The sequence below is a fragment of the Lolium perenne genome, chromosome 6 (assembly GCF_019359855.2).
Source record: "Lolium perenne isolate Kyuss_39 chromosome 6, Kyuss_2.0, whole genome shotgun sequence".
Lineage (NCBI taxonomy): Eukaryota > Viridiplantae > Streptophyta > Magnoliopsida > Poales > Poaceae > Lolium > Lolium perenne.
Genome location: NC_067249.2, coordinates 144975229 through 144997276, shown reverse-complemented (window position 1 = coordinate 144997276; position 22048 = coordinate 144975229). Strand labels below are relative to the sequence as shown.

The window sequence follows — 22048 nt, the reverse complement described above, 5'->3', positions numbered from 1 at the left end:
CCATAGGGTTGTTGATGTAGCCATGAGACAAGATAAGCAACTAGAACCAAACGACTACAAACAACAAAAGGTCCCCATCCACCTAGGAACTTCTCCCCCTTTGGCATCGGAACACCAAAAAGGAGGGTAACAAAACTAGAGGGATGGAGAAAAAAGAACATACGACCAAGCTTGCAAAAATCACGAGAAAACAAGCTTGAAGGAGGTTCTCAAAAACAAGAAGAAGAAAGCAAAGAAGAAAGACAAAACAAGGTCACGAAGAACCGAAAAACCCTCAAAGAGGAGGTGTTGGTGGCCGAAGCCACCGTGTAAGAGTATAGTAGTTGTGAGGTCGCGTAGATGTATCTAGGACTCACGGACTACAACTCAACATGAAGCTCATAAGTCACTTAATTGACAAATAGCAAATGTTTTGGATTTCTTTATGCATTATGGGAGGAGTTATAGCTCAATGGATTTAAACCGCACTCCCCCTATGTCCATGCGTGCCTTTCATCGAGATACAACGGTAGGAGTGGTATGTGCGCACGACGGTCAATCAAAGTTCGATGGATCAATGATATTTAGCTCATGCCTCAACTCAATAAAGCGCTTCGCATCCAAGGGCTTCGTGAAGATGTCCGCCAATTGCTCCTTGGTGCCAATATAGGATAGTACAATATCTCCGCGAGCAATGTGGTCCCGGATGAAGTGGTTCCGTATCTCAATGTGCTTCGTCTTGCCATGAAGAACCGGATTGTAGGCGATCTTGATTGCGCTCTCATTGTCACACAAAAGAGGCACCTTGCTATACTCGAGTCCATAATCTCGCAAGGTTTGCCTCATCCATAAGATTTGAGCACAACTACTTGCCGCGGCAATATATTCGGCTTCCGCGGTGGAGACGGAGACACAATTTTGCTTCTTCGAGGACCAACACACCAAAGATCTTCCAAGAAAGTGACATGCTCCGGAGGTAGACTTCCAATCAATCTTGTCGCCCGCCCAATCGGAGTCGGTGAAACCAACCAAAGCAAAGTCCGTGTCCCTTGGGTACCATAATCCGAAGTGTGGGGTATCAACTAAATATCGAAAGATCCTCTTCACCGCCACAAGGTGGCTTTCCTTCGGACTTGCTTGAAACCGTGCACACATACCAACGCTTAACATTATATCTGGACGAGAGGCACAAAGGTAGAGAAGCGAACCTATCATCGAACGGTAGAGCTTGGTATCCACCGCCTTGCCGGCCTCGTCAAGAGTGAGTTGACACTTGAGTTGCATCGGAGTTCCAATCCCCTTGGCATCCTTCATATCAAAGCGCTTGAGCATATCTTGGAGGTACTTTGCTTGATTGATGAAGGTGTCGTGTTGCATTTGTTTGATCTCGAACCCAAGAAAGTACTTGAGTTCACCCATCATTGACATTTCAAACCTATTTGTCATCAACATAGCAAACTCATCATTGAATTTTGTGTTAGTAGAGCCAAATATGATGTCATCTACATAGAGTTGGCATACGAAAAGCTCCCCATTGACCTTCTTAGTAAAACGAGTGGGATCGATTTTCCCCACTTCGAAACCACGGTCTTCAAGCAACTCCTTGAGATGCTCATACCAAGCTCTAGGAGCTTGTTTGAGACCATATAGGGCCTTTTTGAGCTTGAAGACATGGTCCGGGAAATGGGGGTCCTCGAACCCCGGGGGTTGCTTCACATATACTTCATCATGTAGAGGACCATTAAGAAAAGCACTCTTAACATCCATTTGTTGCAACTTAAAGCCATGATGTGAGGCAAAGGCCAAAAGGATACGGATGGACTCAAGCCTTGCAACGGGTGCAAAGGTTTCACCAAAGTCCACGCCTTCGACTTGAGAATAGCCTTGTGCCACCAATCTTGCTTTGTTGCGGATGACCGTGCCACTTTCATCTTGCTTGTTCTTGAAGATCCACTTGGTGCCGATAACATTGCGGCAATGATCGGGTCGCTTCATGAGAGTCCATACATCATTCCTCTTGAATTTGTTGAGTTCCTCTTGCATTGCATTCAACCAATCGGGATCTTTGAGAGCATCATCAACTTTGAGTGGTTCCTCCTTGGAGACAAAGATATAGTGTGCACAAAAGTTTGCAAGTTGCCTCCGAGTGGTAACATTTCTCTTTATATCACCATTGATGTTATGCAAGGAATGAGACTTGAGACGCAAGTGTCTTGTAGTAGGATCTTCACGGAGAGTGTCAGCTTGAGGAGATGGTTCTTGTGAGTCCTCTTGGCCTTCATCACGGTTTAGGTCCTCGCCATGACCTCCATTGTCGTTGAAAGAGGCAACTTTGTCATGAGATCCGGACGGCTCGGGGGTATAGGGAATATTATTGTCCATGAAGATTATCCCCAAACCACTCGGAGAAGAACTTGAAGCTTGACCTTGGTCACTTGATGATGGGTGTTGAGGTAGACGAGCTTGCGGTGTATGTTGTTCTTGAGCTTGTTGAGGTGAACTTGGACTTGATTGTCGTTGTAGATGTCGAGGTTGATCTTGAGGTTGAGGTTGAACTTGAGGTTGTTGTAGAGGTTGACTTGCATTTGTTAGATCAACGGAAGAAGCTTGGCCTTGTGGTGTAGATGGCTCCACTTGGGTGGAACTTGGTACTTCCCCGGTACTCATAGAAGGTAGCTCTTGAGGTAGGCGAATGCCAACACCCATCCTTCCTATGGTATCCGGGGGAATTGCATCTCCTTTCTCACAAGAAGCACTTTGCTCCTCCAAAGATCTATCATCTTCATCGAACGTCACATCACAAGACTCTACAACACGTCCACTTGACTTGTTGAAGACTCTATAGGCGTGAGAATCCGTAGCATATCCAATGAAAATTCCTTCTTGAGCTCTTGAATCAAACTTGGATAGGCGCGTGTCCTTGACAAGTATGTAGCATTTGCATCCGAAGACCTTGAAGTATGACACATTAGGCTTGTTACCGGTGAGGATCTCATATGGTGTCTTCTCAAGACCTTTGCGAAAGTAGAGGCGATTAGTAGCATGGCATGCGGTAGAGATAGCTTCCATCCAAAAATTGTAGTTGGACTTGTATTCCATCATCATGGTTCGAGCGGCTTCGATCAAGGTTCGATTCTTCCTTTCGGCGACCCCATTTTGTTGGGGAGTATATGGCGTGGAGTATTGGTGTTCGATTCCTTCTTCGCCGAGGAAGTCATCCAATGTGTAGTTCTTGAACTCCGTTCCATTGTCGCTCCTTATTGCGAGGATCTTGTTGTCGTACTTGCGTTGAACTTGGTTGGCAAACTCCATCATGGTCCGTTGAGTCTCACTCTTGTACTTGAAGAAGAATACCCAACAATAGCGTGAATAGTCATCAACGATGACGAGGCAATACTTCTTTCCTCCAAGACTTTCATGAGATGGTGGACCAAAGAGATCAACATGTAGGAGCTCCAAGCATCTTGTGGTAGAGATGATAGTCTTGGCCTTATGAGGAGCTCCATGCATTTTTCCTTGTACGCAAGCCCTACAAACACGATCCTTGCAAAAAGAGACATCTTCTTTTAGTCCGAGAATGTGGCCACCCTTGTGGAGACTTTGCAAAGTCCTCATGTTGACATGGTCTAGTCGGCGATGCCATAACCAACCCTTGTCACCTTTGGCGAATAGGCAAAGAGCGGAAGACGTTGTCTTTCCGGAGAAATCGACAACATACAAACCGTTCTCTACATATCCAACAAAAGCTACATTGAGTGTCTTGCTCCACAAGAGGACCACCATATGTTCATCAAAGAATGTGCATAGACCCATACGAGCAATTTGATGAACGGAGAGTAAGTTGTAACCAAGGGTCTCGACAAGGAGGACAGTCACAAGTGAGATGTCGGGTGTTACCACCACCTTGCCAAGACCCAATACCTTAGAGCACGTATTGTCGCCATATGAAACGGTGGAGAGAGAAGGCACGAGGTCGACAACAATATCCTTGCTTCCAGTCATATGACTTGTGGCTCCACTATCAACCACCCATTTAGCGCCACCGGAAGCATAGTCCTACAAGGAATCAAGTCTTGGATTTAGGTACCCATTTTTCAATGGGTCCTAGCATGTTAGTAACAAGGGGTTTGGGAACCCAAATAGTCCAATCAACATTGTCCTTTTGAGGACCAATAAAGCGAGCACGAATATGTCCATAGTAATCAACAAAAAGAACATGAGAAGGGTTGTTAGAGCCGGCAAAACCCGTCGAGGCGGAGTTGGGTACTCCATCTCTTCTTGAGCTAGCATTGCTCCCTTCAAGGTTGGTCTCCATGTTCTCCTTGTCCTTCTTCTTCTTGGTCCTCCTCTTCCTCTTTCTCTTTGGCTTGGTAGCCACTCCTCCTTCATTACACGAGCCCTCTTTGGCTCCATCTTTAGCTGCAATGATTCCTTCCAAGTACTTGGCTTGAACTTGGAGTCTATCAACCTTGGCCTTCAAGCGATTGACTTCATCTTCATTCTCCGGGTGTGGATGGCAAATATCAAACACTTGGACCTCCTTTGCCTTGTTCACCCGGAAGTGTTCCATCAAAGCTTCTTCTTGGAGAGCGTTCATCTTCATGAGCATGCGCTTGTCATTCTCCATCTTGGCAATGTCACTTTCATGAGTGCAACATGCACGGTCCTTGCTCAAAGGAAAGTACTCCTTCAAGGTTTCTTCTTGCATGGAGTTGACCTCCATGAGCTTGGCTTCCCTTCTCTTCAAGGCGGCTATTTCCTCCTCATGATCACAACACGTATCCTTCTTCTTGCTCATGCGGAGACACTCCACCAACGACTCTTCTTGCTTGCTACTCAAACTCAATAGCTTGGCCTTGGTGATCTCAAGAGCGACACTTTCTTCTTCATGGTTGCAACATGAGGTCTTCTCTTTGAACAAGCGGTAATATTCATCCAAGGCTTCTTCTTGAAGAGCATTGACTTCCAAGAGAAGAGCATTGTGCCTCCTCAAGGAAGTAACTTGATCCACAAGCTCATCGTGACAAGGATTGGGGTCTTCATCATCTTTTCCTTTGTTGGCTTCCTCGAGTGAGAGCATCTTCTTTTTGAGGTCACCGACCAACTCAAGGGCATGGTCTCGATCCTTGATGAGTCGTGAAACAATAACCTCGTTCTTGTCTTCAAGGACGATGACACTAGCATCAAGAGACATGCGAAGATTCCTTTCATCATCAAGTTCCTCCTTGAGATTGGCAAGCTCAAAGGCTGCTTCCCTTTCCAACTTCTCCCTCTTCTCAATAAGATCTTGTGCCGCACCAAGTTGGGCTAAGAGAGCCCCAACATGAATCTTGGTGTCCCCCTTCATGTTAGTGAGAAAAGAATCCAAGGAATCCAAACCCATAATCTCACGTTTAACGGTGAGACTAGTGGCATCATCAATATATAAGGCATTAGTCGAAGATGATGGTTTGGAAGGGGATTTTACCTCCGTGGATACCTTTGCCATAAGGCAGCGTGCATTGTTGGTGATGAGGTTCTCATTAGGAGAGTCGAAGAGGGAGATAGAGGGAGTGGAAATGGCGATGGCGGCCACTCCCTCTCCTTCCTTGTTGGAGTGCTTGTCCTCATGCTCTCCATCTTCATCGGAGGAGTACTCTTCTCGAATGATGAAGGATCTAGGCTTCTTGTTGGAGGAGACCTTGTCGTCATCGGACCTTGGGGAGAACTTGGAGAATCCTTTGGAGAGTGGCTTGTACCTATCCTTTGGGATAAGCCTTCCACCATGATCTTCTCTTCTCTCAAACATACAATCCGCGACAAAATGATTCTTGTCACCACAATTGTAGCATGTTCTTCCCTTTGTCCCTTCTCTTGGGCTCTTGGAGAGTCTTCTTGGAGAATCACGTGATCTTCTTGGTCTTGTGTTTCGGGACATGTTTCCATCCCAAAACTTCTTGGCGGCGAGAGCCATGTGCTCATGGTAGTTGACCTTGAGATCATCCGATCCCCACTCAACGGGATCCTCATCGCTTTCACTAGCTTCATGCACCTTCATCTTCAATGCAAGGTTGGGCTTGCGGGAGTTGTGGGCGCGAGCAACAAGATCCTCCGCATTCTTCTTGGAGATGTCCAAAGCAATGACTTCGCTAAGGACTTCATCGGATGTCATAGCACGGAAGGAGGCGTTTTGGCGGATGGCCGTCAACTTCACTTCCTCATAAGGGAGGAGAGCGTTGTAGAACTTGCGCTTGATCCAATGGTCATCCACGAACGTTGCTCCAAGATCTTGCATTTGCACGGCAAGAGCGATGAGGCGCCGATACATTTCTTCGGCGGACTCTCCTTCAATCATGAAGAAATTGTCGGCCATGTTGTTCACTTCATCAAAACGAGAGCTTTGGATGCTTGCATTGCCGAGGAAGAGCTTCTCAAGTTTGTCCCATGCTTCCTTGGCGGTCTTGAGCGAGCGGATATGAGCGCGGTCCTTGGGGGTGATGGCCATATGAATCATGTTGATGGCGGTGGCGTTGAGTTGGTCATCCACCACATCTCTTCTTGTCAAGCTCTTTGGATCTCGTGGTGAATAGCCCTCCTCAATGATACGCCAAAGCTCGGTAGAGGCGCTGCGCACATGAGAACGCATTAAGAATTGCCAATTCTCAAAGTTGTTTGACTCGAGTAACGGTGGTGAACCATGCGACAAGATATGCGGCATCGGTATTGGAACGTTTATGGTGTAATCATTTGGTGGTGGCACCGCATGATAACCCCCTAGACGTTCTGCAACCGGTGTGTCATCATCCTTCCCTTTTGTTGAAGTGCCGGTATCCCCAAGCCCTTCCTTTTGTGGATCTTTTGACGCTTGCGCGACAAAATCAACAAGAGGAAGGGTGTTAGTTTTTTGGTGGCGGATCCTCGGCACTTGCTTTTGGTGGAGGGTTTGGTTTTTTTACAACCAACTCCATCATCATCGCCTTCATTTGGGCAACGATGGATGACTCCAATTTCTTGAGGTCATCCAACGTAGCCGTCGTGGAATCGATGGGCGATGATGGAGCGGGTGGCACAAGGGAAGGTGACCCATTCTTGTCCGCCTCTTGTTCGGCCATTTCTTAGGCGGTAAAGCCCGAGCAAGAAAACCTTGCTCTGATACCACTTGAATGGATCGTAGCGAACAAGAGGGGGGGGGGGTGAATGGCGCTACGACAAGTTTTAGTCTTTTTCAATTTTTATGCAACAGAAGGTAAAGGTGTGAACTTTAGCAATAGGGGTGATCCTACAATGAATATCGGACAAGTGCAACAAGTAAAGGAATCAACAAGATAACGAGAGTAAGGAGCGAGACAACGGGGGGGGGGGGCGCGAGGCGAGTCGAGGTTTGTTTCCCGCAGTTCCTTCCACTAAAGGAAGTACGTCTGCGTTGAGGAGGTGCTAGTCTCACACAAGAGACTAGGCGGCCACACCACGAAGGAAGGCCTCACCTTCTTCCTCGAGAGAGCTCCACGAAGGTGCTCTCCCTCTTCCACTAAGGCACCGGTCGAGGCGGTGATTCCTTCACAAGGTTGGGGCGAGCTCCACACACAAGGATGTTCCCAACACCCTATGGATCTAGTACATCACCAAGCTAGACTCCATAGCTGCACATCTCCAATGCTCCACCATAGGAACCCATCACCAATGCTCCACCAAAGGAACTCTCCAATGCTCCACCAAAGGAACTCTCCAATGCTCCACCAAAGGAACTCTTCCAATGCTCCACAAAAGGAACTCTTCTCCAAGATCCACTAAAGGAACCCTACCACCAAGATCCACTAAGGAATAGCTAGTATTGGTGAAATCTCTCTTGGTAGAACTATAGATCGGGGTCTCCTCCACCTATCCTCAAAGTTTGGGCAAGATTGGTTGGATGGGGAAGGAGATCCTCAAGGATTAAGCTCAGCAACAATGGAGGAGAGAGAGGGGGAAGAGATAAAATCGTGTTGGGGAAGAAGGGGCCCTTAAATAGGCTCCTCCAAATCCAACCGTTATGTCTAGATTTGGCCTAAGCGGTACTACCGCTTCATGGAAGCGGTACTACCGCTATGAGTTCGAAATCCTTCCAGATCTGGTCAAAGGACGCAGAGCGGTACTATCGCACGAGGTACCGCTTGAGGTACCGCAATAGGGTCCAGACCATACTGGATCCAAAGCGGTACCAGAGCGGTACCAGGGCGGTACGACCGTAACTCGGTTACGGTACCTAAGCGGTACCTTGAGCGGTACTACCGCTCGTGAGCGGTACTACCGCCCCAGGTACTGCAGGGGTACCGCAACGTGTTTCTGGGGGACGAAATCAGCGCAGACTCAGAGCGGTACCGAGGGCGGTACCTATAGAGGTAGCGGTACTACCGCTACAGGTACCGGTAGTACCGGTCTGGCTAAATTTGGTTTTCTTCCCTTTTTCTCTCCAACCTTGTTACCTTGCTAAACACACACAAAACCAGAAAACCTATCAACTACGCTTCAGTCTTCCGATCTTGACGTGTCCGGCGAGGTCACCGTGCTCTTGCAAATCTAACAATGATACTCAAGGCACACAGTGAGATTACTCTTGTGTTGTCATCAAACACACAAAACTTGGGGTGTGAATTTTGCTCTTACAAAAGATTTAATCACACGAGTCTTAATAAATACTCCAGGGAAAGGGATTCAACATAAAAATAAACCACTCATGCATGTATCATTTGGATTTTATAACATTGTCCTTATCACACAATTGTAACATCCCAAAATTTTCTAAATTTTGGAATGTAAAAATAAATAAATTCAGTTGATTGAATTGTTTGTCTTTGTTGAAATTTCACAAGGAATTAAATTTTTTTGAGTTTTATTTAAAAGTCCTTTCCCAAAATAAGTTTTCACAAAGATTTGCTTTCAAAGTATTTCCAAACCAAACCTATTTCTGTTTCATGGTTTTGAAATCATATAAGAATTTATTTAAGACAAAAGCCCAAACCATATTTTGGAATCAATGTCCAAATAGCCCTATAGGGCAACGTACGCATAATAACATTTTTGTAAAAAGAAAATTATAAAGTCAATCTAGTCATTCCGACTCTAATACCAAAATTCATGTTGAAATAAAACCTACGAAAGATTTCACTTCCAGGAAGTATTTGAAGTTCTTGATTTCATAAAATCAAAATTAAGTTTCTAGTGTCACCAAATGGATATTAGGCTAAATGCATAAAAATGTATTCCGTTGTTTTGTTTAGACTGTAACAGTGATCCACATTATCCAGATATATTACTATGTATTTTACCCCAAAAAAATACAATCTATGTGAGGCTTATTTGGAGACCTAAATCTATTGCTAGGAATAATAAGGCAGAAAAAAGGAAAAGGAAAAATAGAAAAAACCAAAATGGCCAGGCCAGAACGAACCAGCAAACCAGCTATGCACCCAGGCTCGCGCGCGCGTGAGCAACTTAGTCTAGCGTGGCAAAGCGCGTCCCGGCAGCACCAGCAAACAGCAACCAGTCCGCGTTCCTTTTTTTTTTCTGACCGTGGGTCCCACCCAAAGCATCTTCAACCTCCAGCCAGGAGTCCACCGCGAGCACGGGATCGATCTTGATCCAAATCCCCGGAAAAACTCGCGGAATTTGTTATCCCTAACCACGATTTCTTCCCCTATAAATACACATCTCTCTCCTCCGTTTTTCCCCTTTAAAGCCTTAAAATTTGAGCCGTCAGGGCTGCCAAAATTTTCTTGCCAGAGTTCATCTCGGCCGCCTTCGACACTCGTCGATTCCGACGAAAATCGTAAGCCCCACTGCATCCTTTTGTTACATTCGTCTACACTCGTCCTTACGCATCTTCCCGACCTTTTTATTCGATTTTAGCGCAACCAATCGACGAACTGGTCTTCAACCTCACCTCACCGATGGCTGTGTCGCCTCCGGCCGCCTCCACTCGAAGTTCGAGGAAGCGCCTAAGCACGTTGTTGTTACCATCAGGTTCCCTGCGTCGTGCTGAACCTCGTCGACGTCTTCACATCGCGGCGGCAGAAACCCGAGGATGCCGAGAACCATCGGGTCCATGACGTCCGGCCGCCACCTCGCGACATCTCTGCCACTGTAAGCCAATGTACAGTTTAGAGTAGATTTTGCAGATCCGTCCTAGATCGTTTGATCTAGATCTAAGGGTTCTGCTAGGCCAGCTATCTGTACTATGTGAATCTGTTTTGCTCAGACCAATCGATCGGTTCGTGACTACTAGCTAGCTGATGTTAAACTTTAAAATTTCATATCAAATGATCTATAGTTCGGTTTTAGGTAATATTTTTTGCGTTAAGTTTGTAATTAAATTATCTACCACTTTCATGTAGAAAGTTTTTCCATCCGATAAACTTTTCCGGACAACTTTCCGTACAACATCAAAATTTAACCGCGACATGTTTAATCTTGTAAAATTCATAACTAATGTTTGGAAACTCGGGTTCTAACAAATAATATGTCATTGAACTCACAAAAATGAGGAGAACACAGTGGTGCAATAAAATTTGACTTTTTAACTGTTCTAGAATATTCAAATTTAAATATGTAAGTTTGAGTATTTTCTGCATGGTTCAAATTCTACAAATTTAAATCAAATGATTCCTCTTGCAAATGGAACTTATTGATGTCCCATGTCCATTAACATCAGTGCCTAAAACTTATAAAATAATTTGCAAGTATTCAAGTTTAAATATGAGAACTTGAGTAGTTTCGACATAACTTAAATTCTATAAATCCCTTTAAGTTGATTCCAATTGTAAATGCAAATAAATGGAATTGTCTATCCAGTCGTATGTCTACAAATGAATTATTTAATTATAATATACTGAAAGGTGCTGTTGTGTCAAAAGCCTATTTAAAATCCTAATTGAATGTAGAAAATGTTTATAAAGTTTTTTTTATTTAATTTTCGTTTTCAGAACATGTACACACTATGTTTGCTCTGTTTGTATTGCGCTGATTATTGATTGTGAATTGTTTGCCATCGTTATAGTGTCCAGATTGTTATTCGTGTGATTGCGAAGAGTGCGAGCTACAACAACAAATAAGGCAAGTTGAACTTTTGATCATAACAGATCTATTGTTTTCCTATATGTGCAGTATGATTTTAGTACAAGTACATGTGTAGGATTGTTATTGATGGATTGTGTGCTATTGCTATGAAACCCGCGCAGGATAGCCATATGTTTATTATGATTGGATTCATTGCTCGTCAACCTATGTTTGATTGCTTGGATACGCTTACTTTATAAGTGGGTGGAATATCATGTCATGGGTATGTATTAGTTGAAAGGTTAGTTTTAGTCGACAAAATAACAATTGGATGAATTGGGGCGGATATGAATAGTACTTGAGAAGGTTGTAGGTCGACCGACATGGTAAGGGCTTTGAGCCGGACTTGCGACATGTATAGGTCGAGTGGCATGGTAAGGCGTAAAGCCCGACTTCATCGACATGTACACTAGTTGATGGGAGTGTGGCATGGTAAGGGCGTTGAGCCTGACTTACTGACATGTTCACTGGTGGTGAGTGGCATGGTAAGGGTGTTGAGCCTGACTTACTGACATGTTCACTGGTGGTGAGTGCATGGTAAGGGTGTTGAGCCGGACTTACTGACATGTACACTGGTGATGAGTGACATGGTAAGGGTGTAGAGCCTGACTTACTGACATGTACACTAATGGAGTGAAGATTAGCATGGTAAGGGTATATATTAAACCTGACTTACTGGCATGTGTAATGGAAGAAAGGAGATTAACATGGTAGTGGCCCTGAGCTTGACCTACTCACATGTGCACTAGAGGAGTTCGGAGATTAAAGTTGCTGGGATAAAACTAGGATGATACTATGATTGCTTTGTGCAAAATAAAATAAAAGTTTGAACCCTCACCTTGAAAATGTACTTGATAGATTTGTTATAAGTCTCTAGTGATACTCGCCAATACAATTCCAAATGTATTGACCCTGCGTGGCTGCAACGTTTTATGTTGCAGATATTTTGATGAACGAGTGAGGTTCGATGGTTAGGGTTACGAGTCTATACTCGACATGCTCGCCTGTGGCACATGAAGACGAAGGGCTCCATGCTGATATGTTTTGTTGTAAACTCTGATATTGAGCTAGCCTTGTGCTATGCAGTTTGTAAGTTATTATGTAATTTTGGATCATGCGAAGTAATAAAGACATTTGTTTCTTGGTATTACATCTTAAACTGTGTGTGCTAGCGATTGATCCAGGGACTAGCACTATTAAGCACAGAGATTCAACCCGTACCGGGTCGGATCGCTTCAGATGGTATCAGAGCATTGTGTTGACTGTAGGTTCGTGCCCCTAGGTTTGGATTAGAAATAGGAAGACCCTAGGATGAAAAATTTGTCTAGTCCTATTTCAATCAAAAGATGTTTGGATTTTAAACTTCTGGTATTCTCATCTATTCCATCTTCAAAATTGTTTTCCTCTCACTTTAGATGACCACCTTATCAAAACTATCAACAAGGAGAGATGATAACCTTGTACCTGAAGTGAGGACTGCTGCTTCATGTGACATTCTTCGACTTTGGTAGAAGTGTTGCATGGGAGACAAACGAAGAACTTGCAGAAGACTTCGATGCAGACTGCACAACACCCGAAGATACACCGAAGGACTAGAATAGAAACTTGATGCATCCAATATAGAAATAGAGTAGACCACCATTAGTTATCTTTTAGCGAACAAACGATAAAGTAACAAATATTGATCATACCAAATTGAGGTATGACCATGCTAGTTTGTTTGTGTGAAACATATTGCTTGATGGTTGTTAGATTTTGTTTGTAAGATGATTGCCTTGATCTGATGTGTTTGGGTAGGAATCTTCTGTAGAATCCTTCTACCTATTCTCATCTATACCCAACCCAGAGAATGTTTTCTCGGCAACTCGCCATGAAGACAACAGTAGTGAAAACAACCTTGATATTTCCTATCAAGATGAAGAAGAGTAGAGTAAGAGTTCCGCAAAACCCTAGCTAGGGATCGATAGAGGTGTTTTCAAAACAATCCAATAATGGGGATTGAAACATTGATTCAATTCTCCATAGAAATTTTATCAAACTTGTAAGGTTGACCAAGTGTTAGAATACGAGATTCAATAAATCATATACGGAGTAATGATTTGGGTGAAGGATGGATTGATCACCATTCCTACTACTCTTATTATTCGCTTTTGTAATGTTGACTTTGCAGATCTAGAGAGACATACCTACAAAAGTGATGTTGATGATAAGCCTAAGCCCTAGGGTGGAAAAATATTATACCCTTATAGTAGGCAAGTTCATCCAAGCGTAGGACTACAATGAGAATGAACATCCAACTACAAGATGAAGATAGTGGAAGACTGTCGATGACACTAACAAGTAAGAGGATGAAGGATGTCGTGAAGTCCTCTCATCTTGTTCTTCTGATTGAGTCGAAGAGTGACGCATCAGTGTCAAAAGTAGTTCAACAACCAACCATTTGGACTAGAAGCCTAACCATGAGGAAAAGCCTACTCAAGTCATTTTAAAGAGATATGTTGTTCACTATATGTGAATAAACAACAACCTATTGGATATTAACTTAGAAGCCTCCCAAAAATGACCTGGTGTCAAGTCATATCCTTGGATGTGTCAAGTCATACCCAAGATAAGCTTAGCTGAACCTAAGACATAAGACTGCCCACAAAAGTTCCTTTTAAGGGTGGTAGCCACCCCAACATATCCCAAACCCATCTTTCTTGCTAGCTTTTCTCGAATCTCGAGGACGAGATTCCTTTTAAGGGTGGTAGTCTGTAACATCCCAAAATTTTCTAAATTTTGGAATGTAAAAATAAATAAATTCAGTTGATTGAATTGTTTGTCTTTGTTGAAATTTCACAAGGAATTAAATTTTTTTGAGTTTTATTTAAAAGTCCTTTCCCAAAATAAGTTTTCACAAAGATTTGCTTTCAAAGTATTTCCAAACCAAACCTATTTCTGTTTCATGGTTTTGAAATCATATAAGAATTTATTTAAGACAAAAGCCCAAACCATATTTTGGAATCAATGTCCAAATAGCCCTATAGGGCAACGTACGCATAATAACATTTTTGTAAAAAGAAAATTATAAAGTCAATCTAGTCATTCCGACTCTAATACCAAAATTCATGTTGAAATAAAACCTACGAAAGATTTCACTTCCAGGAAGTATTTGAAGTTCTTGATTTCATAAAATCAAAATTAAGTTTCTAGTGTCACCAAATGGATATTAGGCTAAATGCATAAAAATGTATTCCGTTGTTTTGTTTAGACTGTAACAGTGATCCACATTATCCAGATATATTACTATGTATTTTACCCAAAAAAAAATACAATCTATGTGAGGCTTATTTGGAGACCTAAATCTATTGCTAGGAATAATAAGGCAGAAAAAAGGAAAAGGAAAAATAGAAAAAACCAAAATGGCCAGGCCAGAACGAACCAGCAAACCAGCTATGCGCCCAGGCTCGCGCGCGCGTGAGCAACTTAGTCTAGCGTGGCAAAGCGCGTCCCGGCAGCACCAGCAAACAGCAACCAGTCCGCGTTCCTTTTTTTTTCTGACCGTGGGTCCCACCCAAAGCATCTTCAACCTCCAGCCAGGAGTCCACCGCGAGCACGGGATCGATCTTGATCCAAATCCCCGGAAAAACTCGCGGAATTTGTTATCCCTAACCACGATTTCTTCCCCTATAAATACACATCTCTCTCCTCCGTTTTTCCCCTTTAAAGCCTTAAAATTTGAGCCGTCAGGGCTGCCAAAATTTTCTTGCCAGAGTTCATCTCGGCCGCCTTCGACACTCGTCGATTCCGACGAAAATCGTAAGCCCCACTGCATCCTTTTGTTACATTCGTCTACACTCGTCCTTACGCATCTTCCCGACCTTTTTATTCGATTTTAGCGCAACCAATCGACGAACTGGTCTTCAACCTCACCTCACCGATGGCTGTGTCGCCTCCGGCCGCCTCCACTCGAAGTTCGAGGAAGCGCCTAAGCACGTTGTTGTTACCATCAGGTTCCCTGCGTCGTGCTGAACCTCGTCGACGTCTTCACATCGCGGCGGCAGAAACCCGAGGATGCCGAGAACCATCGGGTCCATGACGTCCGGCCGCCACCTCGCGACATCTCTGCCACTGTAAGCCAATGTACAGTTTAGAGTAGATTTTGCAGATCCGTCCTAGATCGTTTGATCTAGATCTAAGGGTTCTGCTAGGCCAGCTATCTGTACTATGTGAATCTGTTTTGCTCAGACCAATCGATCGGTTCGTGACTACTAGCTAGCTGATGTTAAACTTTAAAATTTCATATCAAATGATCTATAGTTCGGTTTTAGGTAATATTTTTTGCGTTAAGTTTGTAATTAAATTATCTACCACTTTCATGTAGAAAGTTTTTCCATCCGATAAACTTTTCCGGACAACTTTCCGTACAACATCAAAATTTAACCGCGACATATTTAATCTTGTAAAATTCATAACTAATGTTTGGAAACTCGGGTTCTAACAAATAATATGTCATTGAACTCACAAAAATGAGGAGAACACAGTGGTGCAATAAAATTTGACTTTTTAACTGTTCTAGAATATTCAAATTTAAATATGTAAGTTTGAGTATTTTCTGCATGGTTCAAATTCTACAAATTTAAATCAAATGATTCCTCTTGCAAATGGAACTTATTGATGTCCCATGTCCATTAACATCAGTGCCTAAAACTTATAAAATAATTTGCAAGTATTCAAGTCTAAATATGAGAACTTGAGTAGTTTCGACATAACTTAAATTCTATAAATCCCTTTAAGTTGATTCCAATTGTAAATGCAAATAAATGGAATTGTCTATCCAGTCGTATGTCTACAAATGAATTATTTAATTATAATATACTGAAAGGTGCTGTTGTGTCAAAAGCCTATTTAAAATCCTAATTGAATGTAGAAAATGTTTATAAAGTTTTTTTTTATTTAATTTTCGTTTTCAGAACATGTACACACTATGTTTGCTCTGTTTGTATTGCGTTGATTATTGATTGTGAATTGTTTGCCATCGTTATAGTGTCCAAATTGTTATTCGTGTGATTGCGAAGAGTGCGAGCTACAACAACAAATAAGGCAAGTTGAACTTTTGATCATAACAGATCTATTGTTTTCCTATATGTGCAGTATGATTTTAGTACAAGTACATGTGTAGGATTGTTATTGATGGATTGTGTGCTATTGCTATGAAACCCGCGCAGGATAGCTATATGTTTATTATGATTGGATTCATTGCTCGTCAACCTATGTTTGATTGCTTGGATACGCTTACTTTATAAGTGGGTGGAATATCATGTCATGGGTATGTATTAGTTGAAAGGTTAGTTTTAGTCGACAAAATAACAATTGGATGAATTGGGGCGGATATGAATAGTACTTGAGAAGGTTGTAGGTCGACCGACATGGTAAGGGCTTTGAGCCGGACTTACTGACATGTATAGGTCGAGTGGCATGGTAAGGGCAGAAAGCCTGACTTACTGACATGTACACTAGTTGATGGGAGTGTGGCATGGTAAGGGCGTTGAGCCTGACTTACTGACATGTTCACTGGTGGTGAGTGGCATGGTAAGGGTGTTGAGCCTGACTTACTGACATGTTCACTGGTGGTGAGTGCATGGTAAGGGTGTTGAGCCGGACTTACTGACATGTACACTGGTGATGAGTGACATGGTAAGGGTGTAGAGCCTGACTTACTGACATGTACACTAATGGAGTGAAGATTAGCATGGTAAGGGTATATATTAAACCTGACTTACTGGCATGTGTAATGGAAGAAAGGAGATTAACATGGTAGTGGCCCTGAGCTTGACCTACTCACATGTGCACTAGAGGAGTTCGGAGATTAAATTTGCTGGGATAAAACTAGGATGATACTATGATTGCTTTGTGCAAAATAAAATAAAAGTTTGAACCCTCACCTTGAAAATGTACTTGATAGATTTGTTATAAGTCTCTAGTGATACTCGCCAATACAATTCCAAATGTATTGACCCTGTGTGGCTGCAACGTTTTATGTTGCAGATATTTTGATGAACGAGTGAGGTTCGATGGTTAGGGTTACGAGTCTATACTCGACATGCTCGCCTGTGGCACATGAAGACGAAGGGCTCCATGCTGATATGTTTTGTTGTAAACTCTGATATTGAGCTAGCCTTGTGCTATGCAGTTTGTAAGTTATTATGTAATTTTGGATCATGCGAAGTAATAAAGACATTTGTTTCTTGGTATTACATCTTAAACTGTGTGTGCTAGCGATTGATCCAGGGACTAGCACTATTAAGCACAGAGATTCAACCCGTACCGGGTCGGATCGCTTCAACAATGATGCTTCTTTTTGGAACCCGAGGTCCAGGTTCCATCCAAACCTTCGCACTGCACTTTCGCAGTCTCCATGCAAGTTCACTCTTGCTCATGCCATATTGATTATTTTCTATGAATTTACTCGCAAAGCAATATACTTATCACTCCAGCATTAAAAATAAAATGTTACTTTTCCAATTATGAATACGACTATGTGGTTGGCAATGAAACCATGGTATGTGTTGATGGTGGAGGTTCCATTGCAAGAGATCTACTCATCTAGGACTAATCACCAATGTCGTCTAGTGATTCTAGTGCCGTACATATCGCGTTAACCGACCATGAGATCTATAATGGCTATGGGGAAGTCAGTTGTATCTTCTTCCTTTTGCATATCAACGGATGCCTATCTGTCGGCGTTGTGGTGTGCTGATAGCCCCACATAGTACGGTTGAGAGGCCATAAAGCTCTCTGGTCCCAGGTGGACGTCATTGTGCAATAGGGTCTATGATGGATTGTATCATGGCTGAGGATCGAGCGCTCTAGATAAGTAAGCGATCGAGGTCCCTCTGAATACAAAAGGGTGGGTATGCGGTGTCGTGGAGAAGGCAGCGATTGGCTTGGTTCTTATACTGGGCCTCACACCAAGGAAGTGTGGACGGGAAAGTACGACCAGTTCGGCAGTTTTTCTAGGGACAAGCTCTCGGGAGAAGAAAAACGACAACGATGTTCGCGCGGGCGCTCCGCCTCGCTATGGCGGGAAGATGGCGAAATCCGAGCAGCGTTGCGCGGCAAAGGTAGGGGTAACCTACATCTTCAGTTATCCTCTCCATTAGCCCCCTCTGAAATTTTCCCTTTCCCCAATTTTCGCACCGGGGGCAGCTGCGGCGACCCAGATCTGACGGCGCGCATCTCTCTTGGGTCTCCGACGCCAGAGCAGGGTCATCGTTTCCAGCCGCGGTGGAGCCTGCGCACATCTGCGGTGGCTGAGGTTGTGCAGTTGGGAAACGCCAAGAGGAATGTATGATGAGCAAAGTAGCAAGTTTTCCCTCAGTAAGAAACCAAGGTTTAATCGACCAATATGAGAAAGAAATCACTTATGAAGGTGTTGCTAGCTGACTTTTGGTAGGGCGCACTATCGGCATCAGCAACAACGTGGAACCTGGACACAACACAGCCAAAATACTTTGCCCCAACTTATAGTGAGGTTGTCAATCTCACCGGTTTTGCTGAAAACAAAGAATAATTGTATAGTGTGGGAAGAGATATTTGTTTGCAGTGGAATTAAAGAGAACAGTGCTTGCAGTAAGTAAATAGAACATGTGTTTGCAGTAGATGATTTATCAGTGTAAAAGAAAGGACCGGGGTCCACAGTTCACTAGTGGTGTCTCTCTATAAAGATAAATAACATGATAGGTGAACAAATTATAGCTGGGAAATTTACAGAATAAAGACCATACATGACAAGATGATTACTATAAGATTCATTTGAGCATTACAACATAATACATAGATCTTAATCCAACTGCGTCTATGACTAATAATCCACCTTCCAATTAGCGTCTGCACCCCTTTCAGTATTAAGTTCCAAGCAGAAGATTATCGCATTAAGCAAAGTGTGTAAAGTAAACAATAGAATTATCGTTAGACAAAGCATTGTTGTTTTCTCCCTAGTAGCAACAGCACATCTACAATCTTAGAAGTTATTGTCACTCTCCGAGATTACTAGAGGCATGAACCCACTATCGAGCATAAATACTCCCCTTGGTGTCACAAGCATATACTTGGCCAGAGCATCTACTAGCAACGGAGAGCATGCAAGATCACAAATAACATATGGCAAGTATATAACCAATCTCAACCATAGTATTCAATATTCATCGGATCCCAGCAAACACAACATGTAGCATTACATAAAGATGATCTTGATCATGATAGGCAGCTCACAAGATCTAAACATGAAGCATAAATTGGAGAAGAGGTGATGGAAGCTCGGGTATTAAGGTTTTTCCCGAACAGGTGAATAAATAGGCGGAAGGGAGAGGTCCGTGGGTGCCCGAGGGGCCCACACCACCCCTAGGCGCGGCTTGGGCCTGGGCCGCACCTAGGCCAGATGTGGCCTCCTCGTGGAACTTCTTCGTCTCTCCTCTGGACTCCATCTTCATTACAGTAAAATAGGAACTTCAACTTTGTTTCGTCCAATTCCGAGAATATTTCCTATACAGCTTTTTCTGAAATAGAAAACAACAGAAAACAGGGAATTGACACTGTAACATCTAGTCAATAGGTTAGTTCCAGAAAAGGCATAAAAGTGCAACGAAGTGTAAACAAAACATATAGACATTGGTGTAAAACAAGCATGGAGCATCAAAAATTATAGATATGTTTGCAACGTACCAGCGGCTTTCGGTCGTGTCCATTGTATGCCATGACGGAGGTAAGGGGAAACTCCCTGCTCTAATGTAGTGTTAGATTCATGTTGTTAGAACTAGTTGGGTTTGATAAGACCGTTCGTAATGCATAGATCTTGTTTGAGTAGACCGACCGGCTCCGGCTTGTGCATCACGTCGTAACACTCACCATTTGCATACAAGCATGGATCCTGATGGTGCGCAAGAGAGCAGTTAGGCATGTTGCTTTTCCTCGTGTCAATTACGGTCCTATGTTACAACGAGATCAGGAGAGGACTTCCAAACTAAACTACATCCACAACTGCAACGATGTAGAGGCTATATATCCAGATTGTTCGGATGAGAAGAGCCCCTTTCTATGCATTTGTGAATACGTTTAGGTCTAGAGGACTGCTGGTTGATAGCATCCACACCTCTGTGGAAGAACAATTTGCAATGTTTCTTCGTGTCGTAAGTCATAACCAGAGGTTCAGAGTCATCCATAGCACATTCAGGCGATCCACGGAGACTATTTGTCGGTACTTCCAGCAGAAGTTGTACACAATTGGGGAGGAGGTGACATGATCAAGCCAACATCATCGAACACACCATCCAAGATCAAGAACAGCTACAGGTGGTTCCCGTATTTCAGGGTGAGTACAAGATCATGTTTGTTCTACTTATCAGATATGTGATATTGTCAGAAACATGACTGTGTGCTAATTTTTTGACAGGATTGCATTGGGGCTATTGATGGTACTCATGTGACTTCCAAGGTACGAAGATCAATGTCTGCAGCATTCCGCGGAAGGAAGCACCACACCAGGCAGAATGTGCTAGCATCTGTGGATTTCGATACGAGGTTCACATACGTGCTTGCTGGGTGGGAGGGCTCAGCTCATGATGCGAGCATCCTGTCCGACAACTTAACTAGGCCTGATCGGTTGCAAATCCCTGAGGGTAAGTTCTACCTTGGAGATGCTGGATATGCATGTCGACCAGGTATTCTACCTCCTTTCAGGAAACCAAGGTACCACCTCAACGAGTTCTCTCCCAGGAATCGACCTTAGAATGTGAAAGAGTTGTTCAATCTGAGACACTCAAGCCTTAGAGTCACCATTGAGAGGGCCTTTGATGCATTGAAAAACAGGTTCCAGGTCCTTCACCAGAAACCGTTCCACACTTTTCACACACAAGTAAAGTTGGTCCTTGCTTCCTGCATTGTACACAACCGAATCCTAGCTTGGGGCGAGGATGACTTCTTCCAAGAGGTTGTCACTTTTGATGAAGTTGAGACCGACCATGGCGTGGAGGCAGGCGACAATGAAACCTGGAACGAGAAGAGGCAAGTGTGGGCAGACACAATGTGGGAAGCCAGAGGCCAGACCACCATTTCAGAAGGAGAAAAACAAGTGAAGAGGTGAAGAAGAAGTGAAGAACAAGAATAACCCCCCTTTGATCCCCTGTTTATCGAACCCCAATTTGATCCCCATATGTTGAACTACCCCGTGATGATAAACTGCCATTCATAATAGCTAGGGAGCATCGTTTTGAACTACCATTCGTACTAGCTAGAGTTGATTTCATGAGCTGCTACCTTCGTTAGTCTGCAACTGTCATAAACTGAGATTTCTGTGTGATGAGTGGTGATAGCATGGTAAGGCTACGCGTTGTAGAGAAGAGGTGGCCTTAGGCATGCTGGATGGTACCAAACTGGCGTAATCTCATCTCCATCGAGATTTGGGGTTGGCTGCAGGCAAACAAACAAACTTTTTTGGCCCAGACCATGCAGCCCGACCTACCAAACAATCGGTAAATTCTGGCCCGTGGCTCATTCCAAACACGCAGGTGCCATTGCACCACTGCGCCAGTGAGCCCCCAATCGGGCCCAGGCTACCAAACGCGCCCTAAGAGAATTCCAGGTTGTGTCCCTGAGAACCGTCCTTCAAAGGAATTTTGGGGACCTCCATACCCAGCCGCACATCCTAAAAAGGCTTTTTAGTTAGGCACGGTCCAATAGGATGTCTAAAGTTCCCATGTCGTGCACGAGCCATTGACGATGCGTCTGTTGACGGGTCTCGCTTGCCATAGACAAAACCACATGTGTGCATCTTTTCAGGATGGCCATAGTAGTTTCATCGGTGGAAGTAGGTAGATTTATCGTTGGCACTACACCTTCCCCACGTATCACCGTCGGGCCTTCCCCACCCGGCGCCGATTTTAATGCAAATAGCTCTTTCATGTCCTTTCTCCTTCCCACATCCTCGTTTCCTGCTTTGTCTTTGGCTATAAAAGACCAACCA

At 43.6% G+C, this 22048-nt stretch overlaps 1 protein-coding gene and 2 long non-coding RNA genes across 3 annotated transcripts; all 3 read left to right on the top strand.

Moving 5' to 3' along the window:
• Positions 1 to 9486: 9486 nt before the first annotated feature.
• Positions 9487 to 10218, top strand: LOC127307333 (uncharacterized). Its single transcript, XR_007855422.1, has 2 exons — positions 9487 to 9763; positions 9844 to 10218. It is a non-coding gene; the product is annotated as an uncharacterized lncRNA (long non-coding RNA).
• A 4297-nt stretch (positions 10219 to 14515) lies between these two features.
• On the top strand, positions 14516 to 15302 carry LOC127307334 (uncharacterized). Its single transcript, XR_007855423.2, has 2 exons — positions 14516 to 14847; positions 14928 to 15302. It is a non-coding gene; the product is annotated as an uncharacterized lncRNA (long non-coding RNA).
• Positions 15303 to 20326: 5024 nt separating this feature from the next.
• On the top strand, positions 20327 to 20815 carry LOC139832520 (protein ALP1-like). Its single transcript, XM_071822295.1, has 2 exons — positions 20327 to 20398; positions 20480 to 20815. Exons 1-2 carry the CDS (start codon positions 20327 to 20329, stop codon positions 20813 to 20815), a joined length of 408 nt encoding a protein of 135 aa, XP_071678396.1.
• The last annotated feature ends 1233 nt before the right edge of the window (positions 20816 to 22048 follow it).

What these genes read in the sequence shown, in the direction of transcription:
- LOC139832520 (XM_071822295.1), top strand. Translation starts at nt 20,327, where the DNA reads ATGATCAAGCCAACATCATCGAACACACCATCCAAGATCAAGAACAGC. An exon ending in GGTGGTTCCCGTATTTCAGG is followed by an intron (nt 20,399 to 20,479) that starts GTGAGTACAAGA and finishes ATTTTTTGACAG; the next exon opens with GATTGCATTGGGGCTATTGA.